The sequence below is a fragment of the Polistes fuscatus genome, unplaced genomic scaffold, assembly GCF_010416935.1.
Source record: "Polistes fuscatus isolate 324 unplaced genomic scaffold, CU_Pfus_HIC Scaffold1, whole genome shotgun sequence".
Taxonomy (NCBI): Eukaryota; Metazoa; Arthropoda; class Insecta; order Hymenoptera; family Vespidae; genus Polistes; species Polistes fuscatus.
In genome coordinates, this window is record NW_025112997.1 from 16,836,569 (window position 1) to 16,862,530 (window position 25,962).

Here is a 25,962-nt window from a genome sequence, read left to right on the forward strand (position 1 = left end):
TTTTCGTTATTAAATACGATACTTGTGGTGGCATAAAATTTTCTTAAAGATTAAATATACGCGTTATACACATCGTCGAATTACTCGAAGCAACATTTTTCGAAAGACGAGGCGCGATAATTCGCATATATTTAAGATCGATCGACGAAACGGATCGTATTTTAAAGATTTCAAGAACGATTTTTCATTTAATATCGTTTCGCCGATCGATCTCGTTCGATGTAACCTGGAACATATTTTTATTACTATTATTATTTCTCTTTTTTTGTTTTTTTTCTTTTTCTTTTCTTTAAATCAATTTCAATCGACACGAATTAATACAAATAATTTTTCGGTTCCTCCGTTGGTTGGCCACAAACGCCGTGATACTTTTTAGAGACGAGGCTTCTGCTACGACAATTTTCTATTTCCAAGAAACATTCGTTGCTGTAGGTCATCGCGTCGGTGCCACAAACTGGATCGTAAATGGTGGGCAGATCTTTTGACAACCACGGAACAAGAAACCTTGAACGCATCGTTTCATGGGTACCACGTACACGTGTTTTCTAAAAAGATATATCAAATTTCAAATATATTAGTCGCGTCTACTAAATTCATTTTGTGTCGAAACATAAAATACCTGACAGTCATTTTGAAAAATGAAAAAAGAAAAATTATGATAAATTATTTTAATAAATTACCATAATATATATTCTTAAATATGAACTGCAAAATTGTTAATAAAAAGAAATTATTAATGTAATTTACATTTAACACTTTATTGACCGCTCGTAGTTGAAGCTGCCACTCACTAAGTACCGGCTAATTTCCAACTGTACGAAAATCGTCGATAGCTAAAGCCGATTAATAGGCTAGCGGTCGATAAGCGTTGGAAATCAAAAAGCCGATTAATAGGCTAGCGGTCGAAAAGTACTGGCAACGTAAAGCCGATAAATAGGCTAGCGGTCGATAAAGTGTTAACATTAATGCCTGATTATCACTCTAAAAAAGGAATATATATTTTTTAGCAATTATAATATAAAATTAAAATAATAATGTTTTTCTAAACTATGTCAAAGTATTAACTTACCCGCAATTGTCCCTTTTCATTTCGCATTCGTTACGATAAAGCTTGTTGTCCGAACCACAAACGAATTGACGTTCTCCACTACAGATTTGATTACAAAGCGCTGTAGTACGACAATGCTGAGCAGGAACCTGAACTACCCTTTGACCGCATGTCTCGTGGCGAAGATGGCATAGCGAGCTAAATAGAAAGAATCAGCTGTTAGAATTCAATTTTATAATCCCTAAATTATTTTCTCCAAAATCGATCGATTTATCAATATATTTTACAATTGATTTTAATATTACATACTGAATGACTTTTTTATACTTTTATAATTACCATTAATAAATAAATTAATATTGAATAATATAATAGTATATATGAACATAAAATTAAATTTTGAGTATATAGATAGTAAATAAATTATTAACATATTTCACACAGTACATACACCTTAATATAGTAAATAAGTATATCTAAACCAAAACGACAGTATTATCTTTTTCCTCTTTAAAAATAGAAAGGAAAATAAGAAATGGTCTTAAATGGATCAAACGAGATCCTCTTTACGAAAGTTTATTTTAAATATTCCTAGAGAATTGAAATAACATTTATAATCACCGATAAACGTTGCCGTCGCTTCCACAAACAGGTTCCTCTGGCACTTCGTTGCAATCATCAGGACACTCTTCAGTTTCTTTCAAGGTCGTACATTCTCCGACGTGAGCCAATTGAATACCTTTTCTAAAAAAGGATTATCTCATCAATAATTAAGATTAATTCACGATATAACATCTGTTTTATTTTGTAAGATAAGTTTCTTTAGCAAACATAAATCGATATGAATCTTATTAAAACGTATATTTTTTGTTTTGATTTTAACGAAACGGGACTACTCACAGACAGATCGCCACGTTCAGGTGACATTGATTTGGATATGTACTCGCGTCGCTTCCACAGACCGGATCTACTTCGTTTCCACATCGTTGCTGTTGCTTCATGCACTTGGTTAAACGTGGCCGACACTTCTCGAAGTCCACTACGGTCACTTTCCTTCTAGCTTGCCTGTTGAACCGTTCAACCGATTTAATATAGACCCTTTTTTGGTTCCTTAATTCATCTACTATTCTTTTGAATTATATATTATTTTCTCAGCATTGAATAATTTTCTTATGAAAATAACTTTTTGGTTTGATTTGTTATCATATATATATAGAAATTAATATATTCATTATATTATATTTGTTATCTCATAACCATCTAATCTCGACGTTGGATGAAGAGAAGATCAAAGTAAACAGTAAGTTACTTGAAATATTTTATTTCGTTCATTCAACATGGAACGTTAGAACATGGCTCATCTTCAAGTTGAGTGGACACGTTTGACCTTCAACCAGCATCATCGTAATGTGTTAGCAAAGAGTTCAACCGGTGTGTATACCCGTACGTTGCATCAAAGCGTTAACGTTCAACGTCAAAACGGTTTAGAGTGTCTGTCCAAGCGGAAGAAGGCTCGTTTTGAACAGTTATTGTACACTGAACTGTAGGTACATATTTAGCATCTCTTCGATAAAATGTTTCATAAATGTTCATTTGATTCTTTACTTGTGCATGTATGTATGTATGTGTGTGTGTGTGTGTCGCATTTGTCATTCGAATATTTACATCTTATACAAAATAATCTAGCTTATGTGTTACTTGAATTTTCTCGAATGTTTTCTTAGAAAAATTGTTAAAAATAACAAAATTAAATCTATGAAAAGTATTTTCAAATTTATAAAATTGACTCTATTAATTTCGATGAAAAAGATCGTTTGATAATTGTTAAGATTAAGGAAGTAAAGATTCAAGTTTCCAAAATTATCTCAATTTATTCGTGCGAACTTTTGTAATTATTTCAGTTCTAAACTTCTTTTCTTTAATAAATTAATAATAAATAAAATTCTATAAATAAAATTCTATACATTAAAATGTTTATTTTTATTAACTTAAAGTTTATAATAATGGTCATGAAAAAAAAAAAATATAGAGTTTATTTATAAATAACTACTGTTTTAATTATAAGAAATCATATTTATTAGATTGATTCATATCAATAAGTAATAATTTCATTACTTAAATTGATGATTATGAATCAACTTGATACTTCCATATTCTAATTTAAAATATACATAAAAAGAAAATAAATTAAAATTATTATATATTTATACGAATATTTTCCTTATCGAAATTTTCGGATATAATTTTAATTATTTCGGATAAAATGCCAGTAATTGTAAATAAATAACATGATATTGAATATTTCTCTTTCGCTCGTAAAAATATTTAAATAATCTAAACAAAATAAAGAGAAATTAATAAATGGCTCATCTTTTTTTTAAAAATTCTAAAAATTAAAAAATCATAGAACAATATTGCAATATTATTGAATCATTACTTCTCTAATCCATTTTGTTGATTTTAAAAATGACTTTTCTTACGATTGAGATTAAAAGCAACTAACTCACCCGCAGTTGAGCATTTGCATTTCGCATTCGTTCCTATAGATATTTCCGTCCGATCCACAGGTCGGCACTTCCGGCTCGTGCCTACAGTCGAGTGGACACGCGTTCAACTGACTTCCGGATGTTCGTTCTCGCGACACACAGAATGACATTGGCACCTCGAACACGTGCTTTCTATAAAAATAGTTCAAACGAAATATTCAATGTAAATAAATACTTACAAAGACACTTTTGACTAATTTTAAATATCAATTAATTTTTACTATTGGTTATATAAATTTTATCGAATGTTTATTAACCATTAAATATACGACATATCAACAAATTACAAAAAAATATTATGTTAATTTTTTGGAAAGTAAAAAAAAAAAAAGAAATAAATTACACGTTAAAAATTTAATATTTATAGTATATCGTAATTAAATATTAGAATAATCTCATAACAAGTATTTGTTTAGACTATATAATAAACTGATAACGATAAATCAGTGATGTATCTACGATAAATAATAAAATAATAGAAAAAAAACGTATCTCAACGAATATATCCATAAAAGATATCGTTCAAACATATTTCACTAGATCCTTCGTCCTAATAAAGCAACGAAACTTTATGAGAAATGGATAAAAGGACTAACGAACGTTCAGAAGGAACGTATGTGCTTGCAACGTTAACGTAGTAGGTACACGAAGTGGCTCGTTAATAACGAAGCACGTTTGCGAACAGGGAAGAGAAAGAGGAACGGAGAAAACATCAAAAAGAAAAAGAAGGAAAGGAAGACGAGGAAAATGGAATGAGGTAGTTTGAAGGGCCACGAGAGACTTTACGTTTTGCTTCGGGCGAAATGTAAATTGCGATATTACGTAGATATTATATGCATACTAGATAGATAGTTAGGTTGATAGGTAGGTAGGTAGGTAGGTAGGTAGGTAGGTAGGTAGGTAAGTAATATACCGTAATAGTTGTAATCGTAGTAGAAACTAGGATTCCGTTCTTACCCGCAATTCTTAGCTCGCATTTTGCAGGTGTTCGCATAGAGGATACCGTCGCTACCACAGGCTGGCTTTGCACCACGCCAGCACGATTCACGACAATGTCTTGTGGTCTGACAGTGTTTCTTGTTCGTACGCACGACTCCTTGTCTGTTGAAAATAAAATTCAAATTAAAAAAATAAAAAAAAAGATAAAAATCAGATTCGATTAGCGCGACTCTTCGTTGCAAATCCATCGAATAACTCCTTGCTTTCTATCTCTTTCTCTTTCTTTCACTCATCCTCTCTCTCTCTCTCTCTCTCTTTCTCTCTTATTTTCATTGTATCTGTTATTGCAACGAGCTATGCGAGGTTTCTTCAGGTTTTGCCTTCTCTAGAAAACTAGTACCGGTACTTCGTAAAGTGTTATCTTTGGAATGTACTTCCTCTGGGTAATAATACACATATGTACATATACCTACACCCTTTTTACGACACGAAAATCTTCGATCTTTATCACTAGAATGACTTCTATTAAAGATGCTAATAAACGCATTTATCTTCTCTAAATAATTATTTATATGACAAAATGAGAGAAAAATAATGATTTAATGTTACATTACAACAAATTTTCATTTTCAAATAAATCTCTCTCTCTCTCTCTCTCTCTATTATTAACCCTTTGCACTCGAGGCCTTTTTCGGGTACATATTTACAGGTACTTTAAAAACATTTATAAACAAACAAACAAGCGTATAGAAAAAATAAAATGTCATCAGTTTATTCATTTATATGTCGAAAAAAACAAACTACACTCTGTAATTAATTTTAGTTGTGATATTTAATAAAACTTGAAATCGGCCGGGCGCTGATTCGGCGCCGCTCGAGTGCAAAGGGTTAATATAAATTAATAATAAATATTAAAAAAATAAATTTAGATTATTATTTGAATTTCTTAACAGAATAGATAAACTAAATTTGTTTATACCCGCAAGTGAGTAGCTTCATTTGACACGTGGATTTGTAAACGTTGCCGTCGCTACCGCATACGGGGCCATCGAGTGGTGCAAAGTCACACGAAACCGGACAGTTTTCTCTGTGCGCAGAAATATTGTTGCACGGTCCAAGATGAGAGAGTTCGATTCCCACCCTGCAGATTTCTACTCTGATCATGCACTTGTTGAGATAAGTTCGACCGTCGGTACCGCATACCGGATCTTGATCTCCGGAACAACGATGCTCGCACTTGCTACCCGATGATCTTAGGCAAGCGGTTTTTTCTGTAGCTACCGTCACACCTGAACAGAATTGTCACTGTTAGATTGATTAACGTTTGACTTAGTGATCGCGATTTTACATATATTTTTTACAAATATTTTCTGTCCTCTATATTCTCATTGCTTTGAAACATCTTATATTCGTATTATTATTATTATTTAATTTTATTGTTAATAATAATAAAATATTTGATATTCTGTGTAATATATTTATCATTCAATTATTTAATAATAATTCTTAATTAAAAACTTATTAAACTTGTAACTTATCTCTCTAATGAAATAAATTATCTATAATTAATACAATGTCATTCATAAATTTAGTACTGCAAAATATAGAAAATTACCAATGATAATTAAACTATATATACATTTATCAGAAAATTAACTCTTGGAGAACTAATTGATTAAAGAATGAGCTTTTAATAAAGTAGCAGAGGATACAAGCTTGAAGATGATAGCAAGTAATGAAAATGTAACGTGTACGTGGTAACATACTTGTGAGAAACGAGCAATAATGAAGGTAATTAACAGCTCCTTACCCTTTCCACACATCTTCTTCCGCATTTCACACTGGGAAGCATATATGATACCGTCGCTGCCGCATACCGGTTCCCCGCTTGGTGGGCATATCCGGGGACACGCGCCGGACACATAATCTGCAAAAAAAGGTACGAAAGAAAAATGAGAATAAAATAAAAACACATCGATTCCGTAGTTATTATTATGATAGGAAAGAGTAATAAATTGTAACTCAAGAAAGTCTCTTACAAAGTCGATTATACAGTATATACTTGTGTACCCTTAAGTGGGATCTCTTGTTGAGAATTTCAGTCGTAAATATCAGTGCAATTGGATTTTTTTTCATGTGGGGGACTGAGAAACGAAGCGGTATTCACGTTACACACATATATATGCATATACACACATAGAGAGGCAATTAACTAGAGATGCATCTGAAACGAGACGACCGTTACCCTGTTTTATTATTACCCATGAAAATCGGCCTCTACCTTATCTCGCCCTCCCTCTTTCTCTTCGACCAGGTACGCCCGCATTATCGTAATGACATAATAGTAATAATATCGCCAACACCCGTAATAATACTCACCGCAAAGGAAGTAATGAGTAAAGTCGAGGAAACAAAAAATTCTTTGCTAGAATAATAATAAACGAAGAGAGTCATCCTTTACGGCGAACGTTATTTTTCTTTTTTCCTTTTTTCCCGTGTTCTATACATACCATCTCGGGTATTATATTTCATTTTCATTTAAATAAACGTTCGATATCAATAACACTCTCTTAATAATAAATGATAATAATTGAATAATGTTACATTGAAAATTGTGATATCAATCGTAACCATAATTAAATGTTCTACTTTATTTCACGATGTTGATAAAATATAAACTTTCAAGATGATTAAATGGCACGTATAAATCTTATGAAGATCGATAATGATTATATCAATTCACTTTATTTCAATTGAAAATTCTATATAAATGAAACGACGAACTTTTGTTTTTCATTTTAATAGCAATCAAGTGTGAACTTCAGGAGTAATAGTCTAAGAGACATTCACCCCAATGACGTGGCACCGTCTAAGTCAGATCGCAATATTTATTCGCGAGATTCCGTCGAAACTTTAATTGCTTCCGGCTGACCGATCGAGTAGAGATCTACCGTCTAGGTCCGGTACGTTTGGTTTCGGTCCAGTGATCATCGGGTCAACAGCACACAGGATTTATTATGTTCCCTTTATATGCACATATATATATATATATTGCGGACCATCTAATATATAAGAAATTATAAAATTGATAAGTACAGTTAAGATAAACCTTGAAGGAAAAAGTGATTTTATTGGTATATAAAATTGAACATTGTATCTGATCAAAGATAATATTGTAATTGATTTGATATTTTTCTAATCTTGCTGACATTCGTTATTTCCGATTAAAACCAATACTAAAATTTCATTAACCTTTTAACGGAAGATGTCGAGTTAATGGTACTTTGAAGAGGAAGCAAAGAAAAATTTAAACTGGATACATTATTATTATGATTATTATTTTTATTTTGTATATATTATGGAAGAATATATATATTTGGGATTCATATTCATTGTTATCATTTATTTATTGTTGTTGTTGTTATTGTTAAATAAAATATGTGTGTTTTTTGGTAAATTATCTGGTCATTTTTGAAAAATTACAATTTATTGGATAATTGTTTGATTTTTTTGTTGAGATTGTCGAATTGTGCTGTCTAAAGTTTTAAGTGGTGATAAATTGTTTACCCCGAGCAGAGTATGGTATCCCTAGTAATTTTATTGCTGGAAAGATAACAACAACTTTATTTGCGTACATTTTCTCGAAAGAAACTCGCTACGATTGGTAGATCGTGAAATAGTCATTCAGAGAAGAGTCTTATCACGTTTGGATGTTAGGGTAGAAGATAAGTATGTTGTAAATTAATGTTTTAGTATTAGATACGTGTACTAAGAGATTTTCAGAAAAATAGTTAGCGTATAATCTCGATTAGAAAATTTCTATACTAAACTCGTTCATTTGAATTAGCGAGATATCTAATCCTATTTTATTATATATAAATTTAACATATCAGAAATAATCGTTGCTTAGAAAACTATTAGGTAATTTCATAGGCAAATTAAATTCGATCAAATTATTCATTTAAAACTCTCATTCGTGCAAAGTTTCTCATTTCTTTTTCTAATAATTATTTCCAATACTAAACATTAATTTAAAAATCTCATATTTGATTCTCATATTTGATGATATATATGTGCCCATAATTATGAAAGTGGTCTGAGTCAAAATTAAAAGAAAATAAGTTTATTAGTTATTTCACACCACATTATTTTAAATTAAATTAATTCAATGTAATTTTCACGATATTGTCAAAAATGATTAGATAGTGTTTGTTATTTCAATATTATATAGAATTGATTTAAATTTATTTAATATTCAAATGTAATCCTTTAAATATCTCGAAACAAGAAATATATGGCTTAGACCACTTTCATAATTATGAATTATATTATAATTAATTATTTCATTATTATATTAAATATTCATATAATGTTGTAAATATACACATATAGCAAAAATACTTATTTCAATCGAAATCTTTCACGGATAATTAACTTAATTTTAGAAAATATGATAAATCGATAGGATACGAATTATGAGATAAACAAGGGGGTGGGGGTGGGGTCTTTTCCCCTTTCAACGTCAGTTAGGATGCAAACCCTACGATTAGCATGTTGCTAGCAGCGACAGTAGCAATAAAGAGAGCATATAGAGGCAAGGAGGTGTCCATCACTCCCACGATTAAGTGAATCAATTATGGCAATAAGCGGCCGACGTCTGGCTTGGTAGCGATTGGCGAACAATGCCGATCGAATTATATACCCGTAGAATTTCTACGGTTGCGCGCGTGCATGCATGCTAAACTCGATACACAATGCATGCATAGAAAGGGTGCAGGAAGGAAATATATATATATAGATCTGAGATGTATAGGGGTCGGTGAACTTCAACAAGGATGTACCGACTAGGTGGATGCTGCTGGTCTTTAGATTTTTGTGTCTTTTCATATTTTTTTGTTGTCTTCCTTTCCGAAGGAAGAGATAAAGTGAGAAGAAGAAAAAGAGAGGTGGATGACCGGAAAGGTGGAGTCATGTTATGGGTATGGATTATAGGATATAAAGAAATTGGTCTAGTCAGTGGAATGTTTCTGCAATTGAAACTTATGAGAACGGATATATTCTGATTACATATACTTTTCACTTGAATTAATTAAAGATAGATTATTCGTTTCGCACGATTTTATTCTCATATAGTATATTCCATGGTAAGTATTAGACTAAATATTTTTGAATGAAATTTCTTATTCTATCTAATTTATATTATATTGCGTCGAAATAGTCTAATAATTTATTAAATATTCATATAATGTTGTAAATACTTAATCTATATACACTAGAAACAGATTATTTCAAATTAATTCAACTTTTTTATTATTTTTTTTGTTTTCTTTGATATTTTATAGTTCTCTTTAACATTATTTATAAACAATTCTGTTTTTTAAGATGTAAAGATAATTGAAATATGAATTAAAAATATTTGAATAAATCAATTTTAGCATAATTGTCTCGAGTTGCTAGTAAATATCGCAAACGCAAAAAGATTAAAACTTTTTTATTTTATTTTCTTTGATATTTTATATTTTTTTTTAACATTATATAAACAATTCTGTTTTTTAAGATATAAAGATAATTGAAATTTGAATTAAAAATATTTGAATACATCAATTTTAGCATAATTGTCTCGAGTTGCTAGTTCAGAACTCCCTCCAAAAATATCGCAAACGCAAAAAGATTAATTTAATTATTTCATTAATTTATTTATCAATTTCTTATCATTTATCATTTGCGGATAGTCTAGAAATATTTCTGCCACATACTGTATTTATCATGTATATAACCCATCCATTTTACTCGAAATACGTATATACATAGGCGTATTTCGTACGTCACCTTTTATGGTGGCTACAGCGCCAAGTGCTATCTGAGACGTTAGAAACGTCCAGAGTGAATGATGCTTCGACTTAGGACGCGCGAGAACGGATTCTCTTTATTGTACTGACTTGATGCTCTTCTAGCCTTTCTGAGAAAAGCGCATAACATCCACGTGACACAAAGACCGATCAGTGTTATTTGAGTAGATAGGTATATACAGGTTGTTTCAAATTATGTAGACATAACATGAGATATGCTTTCAGTACATTTAAATAAAAATAAAAGCTCATATAATCATATACCTGATAAAACTTTGTTTCCAAATTATAGCTATTTTTAAGACTGTTTTAATAAAAAAAATAGCTCATATAATCATAGGCCCAATAATGGTACACCATCACATTTTAGTGTCTCCAAATTTATTTAGATTTCCAAATAAATAGTTTGACCGTAGAAGACCAATTAATTGGCCAGCATGATCGCTTAATCTAAATTAATTGGATTTTTATTTGTAGAGACACATCTAAAGTTTTTATTTTATATATTGAACATATGATTGTACGAATTGTTTTCTTATTTTAGCATTCTAAATGCATTCCTCAAATTATGCACACATATTTTGAAATACCTATATATATATATCATATCATCATCATATCACATATCTTGATAATAAAAATAAAAGTTCATATTTAATCATATACCCTATAAAACTTTGTTTCCAAATTATAGTTATTTTTAAGACTGTTTTCATTACACCATAATAAAAAAAATAGCTCATATAATCATAGGCCTAATAATGGTACACCATCACATTTTAGTGTCTCCAAATTTCTTTAGATTTCCAAATAAATAGTTTGACCGTAGACCAATTAATTGGCCAGCATGATCGCTTAATTTAAATTCATAGGATTTTTATTTGTAGAGACACATCTAAAGTTTTTATTTCATATATTGAACATATGATTGTACGAATTGTTTTCTTATTTTAGCATTCTAAATGCATTCCTCAAATTATGCACACATATTTTGAAATACCTTATATATATATAAGTAAATAAACATATCTTGATAATAAAAATAAAAGCTCATATAAAATCATATACCTGATAAAATTTTGTTTCCAAATTATAGTTATTTTTAAGATTGTTTTCATTACACCATAATACAAAAAAATAGCTCATATAATCATAGGCCCAATAATGGTACACCATCACATTTTAGTGTCTCCAAATTTTTTAGATTTCCAAATAAATAGTTTGACCGTAGACCAATTAATTGGCCAGCATGATCGCTTAATTTAAGTTCATGGGATTTTTATTTGTAGAGACACATCTAAAGTTTCTATTTTATATATTGAACATATGATTGTACGAATTGTTTTCTTATTTTAGCATTCTAAAAGCATTCCTCAAATTATGCACACATATTTTGAAATACCTTATATATATATAAGTAAATATACGTATCTTGATATGGATATAAGTACTTACATGCATATATACGCGTTTATGGGATTATAAATAAAAACTTCTATGTTATTTTATTTTGTTTAATAAATATAAAAAGTATTTATTATACAAGAACGTATAAGGATGTGGAAAAACCTATGTAAATATTCGAATCACTCTCTCAACGTCACTCATCAATGATTCACACTCTCTCTTTCATTCACATGAACGTATACATAAAACTCGATCTCTCGAGATGGCAAACGGAAGTATCTTGAAAAAAATATTACTCGTATTTTTGCCTATGCACAAGGATCAATATTATTAACGGTATGTGATCGTAAACGTTTTATCTTATCGTATAAGTAATAAGCTTATTGTTAGTAAGTAAAAATAAAAATATAAAATGTTAAGAGGAATATATCGATATTAACGATCGATCGAACGATAATAATATAAGTGTACATGTATGTGAATGTTAAGATGAGAGAATCTTCATCTCGTGTTCACATTTAATGGCTAAGTCGTTCTAGGTAGGATTAGATTGAAGTTAAGGGAATAAAAGTTCCGACGTGTTATGGGGTATAAAGAAAGAAAGAAAGAAAAAATATAAAGATAAAACGACTCGGTTGTGCCATAATGGATGATCCAGCATAAGTACCACTCTAAGTATGCATATACACGTTCGTAAATTTAGACTCTAATATCAGGAGAAAATAAACAGTCAGAGTTATAGCTAAGCCTACTAAGTTTCTGCCTCGTTAAAACATTTCATTTTGTGTCTCGGGACAACTCAAATGATTATGACGTTAAATCAAATAGTATAATATAATATTTTAAACAATGTGTGATTTCTTTCAAAATTGTATAATTATACATTTAAAAAAATTATATCTTCGATTATATCTAAATTTTCATTTAAATCAAATTAAGAATTATTTAATATTGCATAATTATATATATATATGCATTTAAGAAAAATATCATTCAAATATCATCAAAATATTTTGATTAAATTTTATATTTTAATGAATATTCAAATATAATATGCATAAAGAAAATCATGTAAGAATAATGTTTATGAAAGGCTTTGATAAAAAAACATTTTATTTTGTGTCTCGAGACAACTCAAATGATTATGACGTTAAATAAAATAGTATAATATAATATTTTAAACAATGTGTGATTTCTTTCAAAATTGTATAATTATACATTTAACAAAATTATAGCTTGGATTATATCTAAATTTTCATTTAAATCAAATTAAGAATTATTTAATATTGCATAATATATATATGCATTTAAGAAAGATATCATTTCAATTGATAAATAATTTAATTTATATATCGAATTAAAATATTTTGATTAAATTTTATATTTTAATGAATATTCAAATCTAAAGAAAATCATGTGAGAATAATGTTTATGAAAGGCTTTGATAAAAAAACATTTTATTTTGTGTCTCGAGACAACTCAAATGATTAAATCAAATAGTATAATATAATATTTTAATATATAATATTTTAATATAATATAATATTTTAAACAATGTGTGATTTCTTTCAAAATTGTATAATTATACATTTAAAAAAATTATAGCTACGATTATATCTAAATTTTCATTTAAATCAAATTAAGAATTATTTAATATTGCATAATTATATATATGCATTTAAGAAAGATATCATTTCAATTGATAAATAATTTAATTTATATATCGAATTAAAATATTTTGATTAAATTTTATATTTTAATGAATATTCAAATCTAAAGAAAATCATGTGAGAATAATGTTTATGAAAGGCTTTGATAAAAAAACATTTTATTTTGTGTCTCGAGACAACTCAAATGATTATGACGTTAAATCAAATAGTATAATATAATATTTTAAACAATGTGTGATTTCTTTCAAAATTGTATAATTATACATTTAACAAAATTATATCTTCGATTATATCTAAATTTTCATTTAAATCAAATTAAGAATTGTTTAATATTGCATAATTATATATATGCATTTAAGAAAGATATTATTTCAATTTTGATAAATAATTTAATTTATATATCGATTAAATTAATATTTATATTTTAAAATTAATTTTAAATTATTTATTTTAATGAAATTAAATTATTAATTTTAATGAATATTCAAATATAAAGAAAATCATGTAAGAATAATGTTTATGAAAGGCTTTGATACAAAATTATAAAATATTCAAAGTGTTGAAAATATTGGAAGTGTATTAATCGACTACTGCGAAGTCTTATTTAATAGAAAAGGTGCGACAAATTATTATCCGGAACATCGAAGAATCTCTTTTTCCATTCCCTTTTTCCTTTCTATTTCAATAACGAGAAAGCACGTTTATCTGGAATATTCATCGGCCAACTCGTTACCGCTCATTCTAAGAATTTAAGCGACGAATAGCTTATTCAACTCTCCCTCTCTCTCTCTCTCTCTCTCACTCTCTCTCTTTCTCTCTCTTTCTTTCAATTTTCTCTCGAGTATTCTCTTTCAGTCGAGTACATCAAATTACCCCGTGGAATTATTTTTAAAGAATTTACTATTTCCTGTTTTTCTCTCTGACTTTTCTCATAGAACGAATTTTAAAATCCAACGAGTAGAGTAGCAATCGTTTAATCTCTATCCAACGTTTTCGAGATTATACATCGATGTCGTCGAATAGAATCTCTACATTAACAACCGGTTTATTCTTGGATAGAATACAAGCGGAAATCTATAACGGCTATAAAAACAGAGCTTTTATAATATTACGTTAAATATTAAACATTCGTAGGATTAGGTATTACCTGTAAGAAATACATACAAGAAAAAAAAAAAAGTGGAAAAAGGAGAAGAGAAAAAGATGAAGAAAATAAACAATAAAAGAAAATAAACCATTAGATTTCCACTGTCGATATTATTTTTTCCACGATATAGATCGTAAAGGTTGATTTTTGACAACTATTCGCGGGAATGCAATCGAACCATAGACTCGTATTACAATCGTGTAATCTTGAGATACGATCTCGCAAACCCATGAGATCCGATCTCCGGAAACGCGTTCTATCGCGATACGAGAAAAAGAGAAAAACAGAAAAAGAGAAAGAGAGAGACCGATTTAACTGTCCCTTATCTTCTCTCTCTCTCTCTTTCTTTCTCTTTTTTCATGACCGATTTATTTACTGCAAACAAAATCGAAATAGTCACCGGTACTGAAGTAATCCAGCAATATCATTGATTTGTATCTCTTTCTTCTATCGGTTCCTCCTATATCCTCCCTGAAAGCTCTGAAAAGCTAAGTCGTAGGTAAAGATAGGTAAAAGACTACGATATATGTTCAACCCATATGTATTTCGAGAGGTCTAACGGTATTGCACTCTTTACGACCACCCGTCTACATGTCCGTTTATTCTATTTTATTTATTTCTCTCTCTCTCTCTCTATCTTTCTTTATTTGTATGGTCTACATTATCAATCGAAACGCAGAATCGGGTATCATTAATTTTACGAGAAGGGTCATCAAATTTGTTGCAATCTATGCTACGATCGAAAAATTATTTTCGAGATCATGTAGGATATATTATAATATACAATATTTATTACATCTTTGTTTATATTTTTTCTAAAGGGGAATACATGTATAATTTTTTTACTCTTATTTTTTATAGGATATTAAAATAAATTTGACGTATATCATAAATATTTTTTTTATCTCATCTGAACGGAAAAAAATATTTTAAAAATATTTTATAGTTTAAAATTTTAATATGATTTTATTAATGAGGAATGTTGCATGTTACGCAATTGTACATCTTTCTGTGTGTATTGTTTGAAAATATTAATAAATTAATATTATTTGAAAAGTTGATGTAAATTCGGTAATATAATATATTTTACTATTATACAGTATTGATACAAATTATTTGACCACGTGAAAAAATTTAAAAATGTTCAGAAATAAATAAAGTAAATATTATATAAATTTGCAGTTATTTATTTACGTATAATAAAATTATATTAATAAATTAATTTTATTAGGAATCTTACATCAAATTAAAAGAAAAATTATAGAATGCTTATAAAATATTCATCGAAATAGATACCCCATGTTTCCACGTTGCTTACATATTCTTGGCATACAAATAGTAAATACAAACTTCTGCTATCTTGTGGAAGTAATTGGCTTTAAGATAATAATTAAGACTGAATTATAAATGTGATCAAAAAAATATGTAATAAATATATCGAATATACGTATTTAAATCAACTTTCAATCATTTTGTAAAATGATAAAATTATTTTTAGTGTATATAAATACATATGTAAATCAAAATTTTTAATTTATAATTATATATATATATATCAATTTTAATTTTAAGATTACTACCTTTCTTATAAAATCTTAAGTCTCTTAAAACAAATTTTATAATAAAAAATTTTTAATTATAAAATTAAATAATAAATATACAATTAAATAATAAATAAAATATACAATTTAAATTAATACAAATTTTAAATTTTACAAATTATATTTCTGAATATTAGTATCTACATTCTTTATATTAACTTGACTAGGTAGACAAGAAATTAAAATTCCTTACATTGAACTAACACAATTTTATACAATTAAAAATATATATATATATAATATAATAAAAAATGTTATATATATATATTATTATTTGTTAATTAATTAATAAATATTTATATTATTATTATATATTATATTATTATTATTATATGTATATAATATTATTATATATCATGTATATATAAGAGAAAAATAGAAGATAGAACGTTATCCCTGTCGCGATCTTCTAGCCGCGGAAGCGCGTTCGTTCTCAAGAGTAAATCGGTCTTCGTGACCAGTTTATCCACGCGGAGAATAAAACCGAAGGACTCTAGGAATATAAGCAATCCATTAATCCTCGCGACAATCCTTGTGCACGATCTGCTCGAGAGAACTCGTAGTCGCGTGTGTCTCTTCACTTTTTGTTCTTTACTCTTTTTGCTACATTATATCCGAGTGCAGTTTATTCTATGAAAAAAGGAAGAATGAAAAAAAGAAATAGGAGGGTGGGGAGGGGTATAGAAATGCTAGCGTAAATCATTTAAAATCGATAATGTCCAAATCAGTAAAAAAGGATATGTTCCATGGCTGAAGTGAACCTTCTACGCGTTATTTTTTTATTATTTTTCTTTAATTTAATCGCGTTTTTACGTGCATCAACGTTATACACGCCTATTTCTTTTTTTTTACTAATTAATTCGATAAATACTATACGAGATTATTAATGCTGATTATGATATTTCATTGGAAAATATTTTTAAGTACACAAAATAAATGTACTGCTTAATTAACTAAGATAAATTAATCGTAATTAAAAATCTAAAGAATAACAATTACATTAAAAAGAAAAATATATTCGTAACAATTTTTGCAATTTTTGGAAAAAATTTAAAATATTTTAACGTATAAAAAAGATAAAAATATAATTAATATTAATATAACATTGTAGTTGAATATTTGTATGTAAGAAAAATTATTGGAAAAGAAAAATATATTTCTGATGTATGAGCGAATAAATGAATAAATTTGATGAATTTTAATTTCGAAAAATGACTTTATAAATTTGTTAGAGATATTTATAGATAATATAATTTATATTAGTTATTTTATCGGTAAATGAAACACATACTTTGTGAACTTGAAAGGGTAGTATTCCCTCTCTCTCTCTCTCTCTCTCATTCTATCTCGTTCTCATTTTTTCTTTTTCTTCTTACCAAGACTCTAATCGCAGCGAAACGATCTCCTCTTCCTTACAGCATTGTCCCATAACGCGTCGCACTCTTCTATCTTTCTCTTTCTTCCATTTTATCTTTTTGCCATTAACGAGGCTTAACTTCGTGCGCAGAATCACGCGAGCTTCCGTGTCAATTAAAAACGACATTTTTCACTTTGCACGATACCTCGACAACAAGATCGTAATATTTTTTTTTTCTTAACTTTTTTCATGCCTCCATACAACTATCTAATTGTAAACATTCAGATCTATTAGGACTTAATTAATCGATTTAATAAATGTTACAACAATCTATACAGATGCATATATAGAAGAAAAATCAAGAATTATATTTTATTAATGAATTATTATAAATAAAAATATTTTTTATATGAAACATATAAAGGTTTCATTTAATATTACATGTTAGGTTATGTGTGTGAAAAAAAAGTTTTTCGATAGATGGCATTAGGATCACATAATTCTAAAAATTTTTATCAAATCTGGCAATACTTTCATGCAATTGAAAGATGACAAATTATAAAGTAATTAGAAAAAACATGTCATATTTGTTTATGCAGTCAAAATGGAAATGAATGATAGTAAAGAAAACTATAAAATACTCATAATTTGTTAAAATGAAATAACTAAAAAAAAACGAATTTGTTTGAAAAATTTTTTAAGTTTGAGTTATACGAGGCATAGAAAAAAGTATTAAATACGTTTCGAAATGTGAGCCTGCTTTTTTCACTATCTAGTAATGTTTTTAAGGTCAGCAAGATGAATGAGATTGCGATAATACAGCAGAGGTCTAAGCGTGATAAAATACATTCATATCAACTCTGTACGTTGTTGCATCAAATAACTTTGATATAATTAACACTTAATTATCTTTCAACACTAAATTATTATTTTTATATTATAACTAAAAATGTTTTTAATTAAATGAATAATTAGCTTAATTAATATAATTTGTGTAAGTAAGTATTAATTATATTAATCCATTGTTTCCATTGTTTCCACAAGATTTTTTCTTTTTATTTTAATAGATAAACCTTTCATGTCGGAAACTCGTAACCTTCTATTATAATCAGATAATATTAGATACAAAAAATAATAATGTTGGAGTTAGAAAATAATAATAAAAATAAATTCAATCTACGTAATATATTATTTGAAAAATAAATAAAAGTAAATAGAAATGTTATAAATCAAAAGTACTAATGTGCAAATAATTATAAAAGAATTCAAAGTCGACACAAATGTTAGATATTTATTTTGTAATATAAAAAAGTTCAGAATAAAATAACTCATAATATAAATATTTTTGTCAATTATTCGATTTAGATAATTTTCATAATTATCTTTACAAATAAAATGATATTTATTTTATAATATAAATAAGTTCAGAATAAAATAACTCATAATATAAATATTTTGTCAATCATTCGATTTAGATAATTTTTCATAATTATCTTCACAAATAAAATGATATTTATTTTATAATATAAAAAAGTTCAAATTAAAATAACTCATAATATAAATATTTTGTCAATTATTCGATTTAGATAATTTTTCATAATTATCTTCACAAACAAAATGATATTTATTTTATAATATAAAAATGTTCAGAATAAAATAACTCGTAATATAAATATTTTGTCAATTATTCGATTTAGATAATTTTCATAATTATCTTCACAAATAAAATAATTATATCTTCATAACGATCTACATAATATTGAAAGAAGTCAATTTGAATGAATTGAAAGAAGAATTTTAGATTGTCTATGTAGAACATCTTACATCAGACTTTAAGTTGACAAGATATATTCAGTGTTACCGGAACCAGTGTTATCTCAGTAAAATGATCTCGTTTACTCATAGCGAACAACATTGTCCCGTTACGATCGAAGTGAAATAAAAAGAATAAAAAGAAAGAAAAAGATATCATCATTACTACTACAAAAGCAAGCAATCTATTCACCGAACTTTAAAAAGATAATCCGTGAAATGATTTCACATATGGGAAGCACCGAATGATTTATCGATTTCGTGCTGAATCGAAGCCACCAATCGAGCCAATCTCTGAACTTTCACCCGATAAACTTCATCGATAACGACTTTGTCTTAGAAGATTTACTATTCGAAGCTCGATCTAAGAAAAATTTTCAACCTTGAACTTCCTTCCATTAGAAATCATTTCAAAGTGTTCGTAGAAAACGTAAGTACAAAAATAAGAAAGTATCTAATCCTCTTAACGAGATAAGCGAAACTCTGATCTTGTTTTTCGATTAGAAATAAACAAGAATTAGCCATTGGTTTAATAATCTTTGCAATATCTATCTAGGATAGTTGTTAATCTAAAGGTGGTTCGTTTCGTCGAAACATCACGATGATGTATCTTTCTTTTTATGAAGAATGGAAACAGACAGATAGAAGGAGAGAAAGAGAGAGAGAGAGAGAAAGAGAGAGAGAGAGAGAAGAAAAAATATAAAATAAGAAAGAAAGAGAAAGGTGAAATGAGTTATAGGTGGCCGGTTGGAATCAAAGGAAACAAAGCTTTTGAATGCTAATCATGAAGTACCGGTTCAGTGAGATCTATTATAACTGTATGTATATGTATGAGTATATGAACATAGGTGGACCCAGCTATTGAATGTCAGACAGTGACAAAAGGAAAAACTAATTAAATCACGAGAAACTAATACTAGTATAACATAAAAGTGTCGATAGTTCAATAAATGACTCGACCATTTAATTCAAACTCTTTCTACGTATTGAGTTACCTGTTAATAATTAAAGTTAAATTTTATTTAAAAAAATTAAATAAAAATAAAAATAAATAAATAAAATAATAAAAATAAAAAAAAATAAATAAATATTGTTTATTTATAATGAATAAAAATATAAATATATATTACGTATTATTAGATTTATTATATATTTATATAGAATTAGATTTATAAACGAAGGAGATGTACGGAGATTAAAGAAATAAATAGAAAATAGAAAGGTGTAGGGTTTTTTATTGAGATCACTGACCTCCAAGATGAGAAGATCGATCAATAAATTTATATTCGCTCGATTTATATTATATATACAGCTCTTGAGCGGCTGTAATTACTCCGGCTGGTAGCGTTATTTATTTACATAAGTTAATTGAAAAATTCATTTGAACGCTGAAGTAATCTCAGTCAGGTACACTACTAACGAGAGAATCAAGAGAGCAGAACGGAATGTATCGATGCCTGGAGAAAAAAATCTTCGATGCATTACTCTCTGTCTGTCTATAATTGAACTTCTAGATTTTATCTGTCTTATCCATGTGAATTTGTTCTCGTGTGGGCCGGATTTCTAAAGTAAAGTAAAGTAAAGAGCGACAGTCGGATAAAGAGAATAATCCTCGGATGAATTTAATTATTTATTGTTTATCGTGATAGACTAAGAAAAATACATGTTTAACGTTCGTGACACTACACGTCCTGGAAAGATTTTGTCTTGAATAATTATCAATACTAAACATACAGACTGTTTAAAATTTCATATAGCCGGTAGAATAATTGGTTTTTAACAAAATATATATTTTGTATAATTGAATATTGATAATAGTCTATTTGGTACCTCGATTTAAATAATCAATAAAACGATATTTATATAATTAGATGTATTATAGATTCTCAGATTACGAAATTTTTTGTATAAAATCGTCACATTAAAGACTAGAGAAAATATGAATATTTTATGAATTAAATAGAAACACGTACATAGTGTAAATCCATTTTTGAAACATAATTTTAATATTTTCTTTGTAATTAATAAAAGTTATGTTTTCTTCATTTTTTGTTCAAAAAATTTACACCACTTTCATTATATATGGTCTAAATAATATATTCGGGGTATTGATTTGTTTTTTGATATTAATAAATATTTATATATACACTGTAAATACAGGTCTTCGTGGCTCAAGTGGTAGAGCGTTCTTTCGGTATGCGAAAGATCCTGGGTTCGAATCCCGGGCCTCTGGATTTGTTAAACAATTGAAGCTCGAATTTATTGGGAGAGTCTTCGAACGAACAAATGCGTCAGGGTTGCGTCACTAAATAATAAAAAAAAAATATACACTGTAAAATGATTTTCTTGAATAATTTATCGTTCTTATTTTACCGTCTAATTTGCAACACCCTGAAATGAATTTCCAAATAAATTCCAAAACATCTGATCGTACGATCGAATTGAAAAAAAATCGGAGATCCGCACGTGCGGATTTACGACGCAAGCTAAAGAATTTCCATCTATGCTCAAAGAAACTTTGGATAAAAAAAGAGGCGAATCGTTATTTCTCGATTCAATTCAACGCCCACGGTAGAGGTATCTTACGTTCTGACGAGGAACGCGACCTGATCCGCATAAAAGATACCGAATGCCAGAACACAAGCGCCTCAAAGCTTAAATGATTATCCGCGGAGCGTGCGAATGCAAACGGCATGGAAATGTTTTCACGCGTTCTTTCGATGCCGATATACGTCAACATCGATCGAGATTTATTAGCTCTTTTTGATTATTTATTAACGAGTCGTGACTAAAAGATTCGGGCTGTTAATTTATTACATTACACGTCGGCAAAGAATATCTATATAACCAAACATGTTATACAAAATATTTGAAATCAAATCAATTTCAAATAACAATATATTTATATTATCTGTACTTAAACAATATATAAATATCAATCCTAAAAAATATTATTGATTGAAAATATTTCAGAGATAAACACATATGTTAGATATATTTTAAATATTTCAATTATTTATTAGACAAATAATTTATATATTTGTCACACACGTACAAACATACACGCACAAAATTTCTATATTATAAACATATACATTTTTATTGATAAAAAAAATATTTTAAATATTATTTAAATATTTTCGATTAATTTGTGACAATGAAAATACTTTTAAGATAAAAAATCATTTAATCTAAAAATAATCATTTCTGCAAATGACTATAATAAAGAAACGGAATAATTAGTTGAACAAGTTATTAGTAAAAGAGTAATGAGACGTGTAAGTACATATAGATATACATCATGCATGATCCCGGTAGATCAGGTATCATGGTATGGTATGTGTGTCATCGATCGCGAAGGAGCACGACAAACGAGTCGCGTTCCATAAATCGTAATGTTCGGTTGTATGTGGTGAAGCGGTAAGTGGAGTACTGGGGCGAAAAACTACCTTTCAGACCGCACGATCTTCCGCGAGTGCGTGCGAGATACTTACCACATACATCATTACACAAACACATTTATACATTACGTACACCCTTTTGCACAAGATTGCGAGAACCTGCCGATCCGTTAGATCCAAGAAACGATCGATTGACGTCGTATTACAAACACGTGCTACTTACTCAAGTATTCGCATTTTTTTTCCCGAACATGTTACTTTTCTCTTTCTTTTTTTCTTTTTTTTACCGTCTACTTAGAATAGTATCACAGATTGAAAGGTATGATAATTATATGACAATGGAACCAATCGAAAAATGGGGAAAAAATTGATTTCATGATTTATTTTATATTGTCATAGTTTTCGGCACTATTATTTGTTGCATAGGATTCATTGCGTTTATGTAAATTTGAATTTTCTATATTATTATATATTAGAAACTAAATCAAGCTGTAAAATTATTATAAATAGTAGACTTTCAGTTTTAATTACATAATTTGTTGAAAAATTTTTTCATTTTTATAAAAAACATTTCTTATTATTATTTTTTTATCAATCATATTATATCAATTCATATTATAAGTATCTTAAACAAAATATAAAATTAGTTTTACTAAATAAAACATCAGCTTTATAAAAAAAAGTGACATATATGACAAGATTTTTAAAGTTAAACGAAAAAAATATTATTCAATAATTATCTTTTTTATCTATCATATTACATTAATTAGCATTATATATATATATAACTATTATTATAATCGTGAAATTAATATAAGAATTATTTCCAACTATAAACATTAATTATCTGATGTATAAAGAAAAATTTAGATAATTGTCAAAACCCACACTGAGGTGAGAAATATTTAATTTTTTTTAAGCAACAATTTTCTATCGCCTATATTTCAAACAAGATAAATCAATAAACATTTCTGCAAACTCCCTTTTTAATTTCCTTCTTTCAAACAAGATACTTTCCATACTAAACCCGGATAGTATTTTCTATCACATTCACGTTATCTTTTTCCATAAGAAATGCAGTTTCTCCACTCATCCGTAACGGGAGAAATTATGAGTATAAATGATGCATCTCATTCGATAGTTTTCTCTGTTATTTTGTCTATTTGCATTGAACTTGCATGCCTTTCGTGTCAGAGAAAGTTCTTTCATAATTTAATTTCTTTCTCCCTTACCCCACTCCTCCTCTGTTTCTGTTAGAATGTAATACGTCCGTATGTATCTGGATCACATTTCCCTATTTCTTTCCCGTGAAACTACCCAGCTAAGAATTTCTCACGAGATGGTTTTTGTTCGAGAATAAAATCTGTGAGAACGGATGAAATTAGGAAACTGTACTTCAACTTTATATTATAAAAAAAAAAAAAAAAACAAAATGTAAAAAAAGAGAGAAAAAAATGAATGAATAAAAAAAGCGATCGAATTTTAATCGTTTTATAATGAAGTATCTTCCTGATCGTCGTAAAATTGACTACACGATTAAGTAACACGCGAAACAATGCTCGAGAGAATATCCAGAATCATTAGGGTCGTGAATCTCATAATTCTACCGGTAGATGATTGTATCCCGTAGATCTTTTCCTCTTTGTAATCATCCATGTAGTATAATGGATGAAAGAGTGTTTCAGGTCTAGTGAAGAAGGATAATCGTGTTCGTTCATTAATCGATCGAATAATAATGAACTTCCTGGAAACTTATTTATAATACCTTTAATATATATATATATATAAATTATCTTATTTTATTTCTATGTACTATCTTACAGCTTTATTTGACATTATCTTATAGTTTTATATATACGTTCAAGAACGATTAATTACGTTCGAGAAATACACAGCTCTATTAAAATTCTCAATACGATACTCAAGGAGAATTATAGTACCTATATTCTTATATACATACATATACATATACATATACATATATGTATACATAGATCGCTTCCAAGTTACGATAGAAAGCCATTCGTATTCTTGCCTGAGGCGTAGGATGCACCGATGACCTAATTGAATAGCAAACCGCAGACACTTTCTACGGCCTTGCAATATTCAAAGGATAACATGCCGGTTATAATATGAAACGATCTCGATCTTCCGTTCATGTGTACGCTTAATGACTTTGTAAACGTTATATGATAGAAATGATTTATACACTTGCAATCTGATATACGAATTTTTCTACATATATGTAATCAATATTTTAAATATAATATTTCTCTTTTATTGCTATATTATTAATGTTTAATAATCTAAGTAATATAAAAATATGCAATAAGTTAGGTGATCAATTATTTATAAATTCTATATATACTTAATTATAAATACTAATAAGTAATTAGTATTTATATTAATTTATATAATTTTTTATATAATTTATAAATTTATATATTATATAAATATTAATATAAGTAATTAGTATTTATAATAAAAATATTGTATTATATATACAAGGTATCCTACGAATTATTTTACCGAACTGAAAAATGATAAATTATTTTTTTGACAATTATTTGGAATAGTGGTATCGATGGTTCATATATTTTTAACAATACTGTAATTGAAGATTCATATATTAAAATTATAAACAAAATATATTGTAATTGTATTAAAAATGTACTTGTGTGTACATGTAGGTATAAATTACTATATTATAATTATACTTGTACTATGCTACACATGTAAATACTACAAAGTAATAACAAATTCAATATATTTAAAAAAATTAATATTAATTAAACATAATCGTGAATTCATATATGATTTTAATTGAAAAAATTAACCACCTGTATATTTCTTATGAATAACAAAAAATGTATTACAAAAATGATGTATCTAACAATAAGTTATAGCTGTTATAGTAATTTTGTTAAACTCATGTTAACTCAATGAATCTTAAACTTCTTTAGACAATTCTAAACGAAGCAGGACGTGATTACGCAAGTCGAGCAATAAACATAATTTAATGCGGCACGCATGCTTGAGGGAAATCATACATTAAGATTAATTAAAGTTAAGCGAGGTAAAATGACGGGAACATTGAGAAGTTAAAGAGAAACAAAGCTACGGAAGGGAATAATTATTAACAAAGGTCTTCGATCGAACACGAACATATCTAATGGTTGATTTTA

General features: G+C 28.0%; 1 protein-coding gene across 1 annotated transcript in view; it reads right to left on the reverse strand.

Annotated features, from left to right (window-relative positions):
- Window positions 1–25,962, reverse strand: part of LOC122520748 (serine protease inhibitor dipetalogastin-like) — a 43,951-nt gene continuing 17,989 nt past the window's right edge. Inside the window, 9 exon segments of the mRNA XM_043641002.1 lie at window positions 1–466; window positions 469–545; window positions 1,070–1,246; window positions 1,670–1,792; window positions 1,949–2,113; window positions 3,556–3,726; window positions 4,552–4,695; window positions 5,513–5,822; window positions 6,344–6,460. Of these exon segments, the coding sequence (XP_043496937.1) occupies window positions 315–466; window positions 469–545; window positions 1,070–1,246; window positions 1,670–1,792; window positions 1,949–2,113; window positions 3,556–3,726; window positions 4,552–4,695; window positions 5,513–5,822; window positions 6,344–6,460 (1,436 nt within the window). The 3' untranslated portion in view covers window positions 1–314.